The sequence below is a fragment of the Rhinopithecus bieti genome, unplaced genomic scaffold (assembly GCF_001698545.2).
Source record: "Rhinopithecus bieti isolate Rb0 unplaced genomic scaffold, ASM169854v2 scaffold_5002, whole genome shotgun sequence".
NCBI lineage: Eukaryota > Metazoa > Chordata > Mammalia > Primates > Cercopithecidae > Rhinopithecus > Rhinopithecus bieti.
In genome coordinates, this window is record NW_016804830.1 from 1,255,517 (window position 1) to 1,259,354 (window position 3,838).

Sequence of the window (3,838 nt, forward strand, 5' to 3'; positions counted from 1 at the left end):
AAAATATTTTAAAAGAGAATAACTTCCTCCATGACTCCACACCAGAAGCAAAAGACACATAAACTCAATTCTTTTTTGTTTTTGTTGGTTTTGAGACGGGGTTCCACTCTTGTTGCCTAGGCTAGAGTGCAATGGCATGATCTCGGCCCACTGCAACCTCTATCTCCCAGGTTCAAGTGATTCTCCTGCCTCAGCCTCCTGAGTAGCTGGGATTATAGGCACCTGCACCATGCCTGGATAATTTTTGTATTTTTAGTAGAGACAGGGTTTTACCACAATGGCCAGGCTGGTCTCAAACTCCTGATCTCGTGATCCGCCCGCCTCAGCGGCCTCCCAAAGTGCTGGGATTACAGGTGTGAGCCACTGTGCCCGGCCATAAACTCAATTCTTAAGTGGCCTGAAAACATTTATCAAATTATAGGATCTGAATTAAGTCAATACATCTGATAAATAGGTATCAATCCTACTGCAGAATCTTGGCTATTGTGAAACTAATAAAGGCCATGTTTCTTCTATACTAGCAGAAGTCTCAAGATAACAAAAATCAGAAGAATAAACCTTTTTGCTTCATTGCACTGACCTGCCAGGTTTGTGAATGAATTTCTGGAGCCGAGCTTTCACTTCGTCATACGTCAAGAAAGCCATGTAGCCAGGATGAGTTACAGCAAGGCTGTTCCAATTCCTGAGCAAAGAGGACCAGGGCTAAAGAAACGAGATGAATCACAGACTATTCAGATCAGACGTACAACCAACTCAGAGAGCAATGAGAAACAAACAAACTAACAAAACAAAACACCACCACCAACTCTTAATTCATTGTCAGAAATTTTTAATTATACCATCACTCAGAGGGAAGACACACGTGTTTGGGAGATTAAAAACTCTGAAAAGCTATGAAGAAAAGAATATATGCTTATAGGGAGAAACTTAATACAAAATGAAAATTCTAGAATTTGTAAAGCAGCTCTAATTAACAGTAGTGGGGTTGAACAACAACAAACTGAAAACCAGGATAGGGCCTACAGGTGCAACTAATAAGTTTCAAATAAATATGTATGCAAATGGGCATAGACAACACCAGAGAAAGCATTCTTTTAGAGAAAAGAAAGGAGTTGTTTTGAAGTATCTAAACATCTCAATATTAACAGTCAATTTTGATAAAACAGGAGAAAAAGTCGCAAACATACACAAATATCCAATATCAGAAAACTAATATATCCATATTCTGGCCATTCTACAAACATTAAAATGATACAAAAGAAGAATATTCAATAACAAGGAAAGATGTGAAGAGAAGAAAGCAGGTGGCATAGCTGTCATTTTCACTATATATATACACACATATATTTTTAATACGAGGTAGTTTTAATCTTTTTTTGGCATAGTTCCTAAAATGAATTAAACACTTTCATACAGACAAAAAACTCAAACTTTTTTTTTTTTTTTTTTTAAGTTTTCTCTTCAGAAAAGTAGCAGTAACCAGTTTAGTCAACTTTTTTAGTATCCTACCTGAAAGAGTCGGGTAAAGATGTCAAATTCAAAAACTGAAATATAATCATTGCAGGTCAGATCAATAGTGGATTTCAGAGCCATGGCCTCCAGCCCAGAACTGATGGGATGCACTTCATGTAGAGCCTGTCGAAAGCTCTTCCAAGGGACTATTGTCCTGGGATGGGGGTGGAGAGGAGACACAAAGTGAAATAACAGATAATTCCAGGCATCGCCATAATCAAGCAAAGGAAAGAGAGCCACATTAAGCTCTCAATACCAATTTCAATCCTCTTAATTCAAAATACAGGTCAGCTTCTTTAATACAGAAAGAAGGGGGCCCAGCACCGCAGCACATGCCTTTGGGAGGCCCAGCACTTTGGGAGGCCAGAGTGGGCAGATTGCTTGAGCCCAGCCTGGGCAATACGGTGAAACCTTGTCTCCACAAAAACAAACAAAATTAGCCGGACTAATTAATTAGTTCCAGCTACTCTGGAGGCTGAGGTGGGAAAATCTCTTGAACTTTGGAGGCGAAGGTTGCAAGTGAGGCAAGATCAGGCCACTGCACTACAGCCTGGGCAACAGAGTGAAACCTTGTTGCAAAAAAAAAAGAAAGAAAAAGAAAAAATAATCTACAAATAAAGACCGGGTCTTGTAATGTCATCCAGGGTGGTAGTCTCAAACTTCTGGCCTCAAGCAATCCTCCTGTCTTGGCCTCCTAAAGTGCTGGAACTACAGGAGTGAGCCACTGTGCCTGGCCAAAAATAAAGGCCTTTAAAGAGAAATTTGGGCCTAGCACGGTGGCTCATGCTTGTAATCCTAGTACTTTGAGAGGCCGGGGGAAGGATTATTTGAGGCCAGAAGCTCAAGACCAGCCTTGATAACACAGCAAAATCCCGTCTCTGCAAATTAGCTGGACCTGGCAGCACACACATGTAGTCCCAGCTACCTGGGAGAACTGCTTGAGTCCAAGAGTTCAAGGTTGCAGTGAGCTATGATTGACTGCACCACTGCACACCAGACTGGGCAACAGAGTGACATCCTGTCTCAAAAAAGAAAAAAATAACATGACAAAACCCAGAACATTGATATTTATACTTAAAAACAAGCTTGACTCATAAATCAACCTATATAATATATATAGACAATACAGCAAAATGGAAAAGGTAAGCCACAGCCTGGGAGAAGATATTTGTAATGTAAGTAATTAACAAAGAACTAGTAACCTATAATAAGAAAAAGATAAACCACTCAATAAGAAAATGGGCAAATCAGAAATAGGAACAGGCAAGTCAGAATAAGAATCTTGACTGGTCATAAAGGTGAGAAGCAGCTCAATCTCCCTTCTCATCAAGGAATATAAAGCAAAATATTACACTAATTCACATCACCAGCGTTAGCTAAATTGTGGGGCTACTGTAAAATATGAACTGGTACAACCATTTCGGAAAGAAATTTGACAATACTCAGCAAAGCAAAAGAAGTAAAACCCCAAGACTTAGTAATTCCACTCCTATGTATGTAAATAAAGACAATTTCTTGCATGTGAAGACAACTTAGATACTGTTCACTGCTGATAGCAAATAATATGAAATATGTATGTCCATTAAGAGCAGAATGGGGCTTGGCGCGGCGGCTCAAGTCTATAATCCCAGCGCTTTGGGAGGCCAAGGTGGGCGGATCACAAGGTCAGAAGATCGAGCCCATCCTAGCTAACACGGTGAAACTCTCTACTATAAATGCAAAAAAATTAGCAGGGCATGGTGGCGGGCACCTGTAGTCCCAGCTACTCGGGAGGCTGAAGCAGGATAATGGCGTGAACCCAGGAGGCAGAGTTTGCAGTGAGCGGAGATAGCTCCACTGCACTCCAGCCTGGGTGACAGAGCGAGATTCCATATCCAAAAAAAAAAAGCGCACAATGGATGTGGAGAGAAAGGGAAGAGCATTCAAAGAGCTTGATCTGCAAAATTATTTCTTAAAAAAAGAAAATGAACAGGGCAAAACTTAACCAAATATTTAACCAAAAACTTAAACAAATATTTAACCACAGCTAGGAAATACGTACACATATATTTTCTCAGAGTTCCCGAATTTTAAATATTTCAATAGTAAAAATTTAGTTATTCATAGTTCAAATTCATTATTAAGACTTACTTTTCCCCAAAAGCTTTTCTCCAAAATTCTGCAGCATCTGCTTTAGTAATCCGAAACGTGTCTCCTTGAAAGAGTCCACTTGGAAAAATTCCTTTTAGCTCTGCCAGCATGTGGCTGAAGATGAGGGACAGTTTGGTTAGGTTTCGCCTACAAATGATCAGAAGTGCAATAATTAAACACAAAAAATTATTTTTAT

The 3,838-nt window shown here is 39.7% G+C and overlaps 1 protein-coding gene across 1 annotated transcript in view; it reads right to left on the minus strand.

The window, feature by feature from the left end:
• CBL (Cbl proto-oncogene) overlaps positions 1 to 3,838 on the minus strand; it is a 98,384-nt gene that overhangs the window by 27,062 nt on the left and 67,484 nt on the right. Inside the window, exons 3-5 of the mRNA XM_017870469.1 lie at positions 3,643 to 3,789; positions 1,510 to 1,666; positions 581 to 702 (exon numbers count right to left, since the gene is read on the minus strand). Of these exons, the coding sequence (XP_017725958.1) occupies positions 581 to 702; positions 1,510 to 1,666; positions 3,643 to 3,789 (426 nt within the window). The remainder of the gene's footprint in view (positions 1 to 580; positions 703 to 1,509; positions 1,667 to 3,642; positions 3,790 to 3,838) is intronic.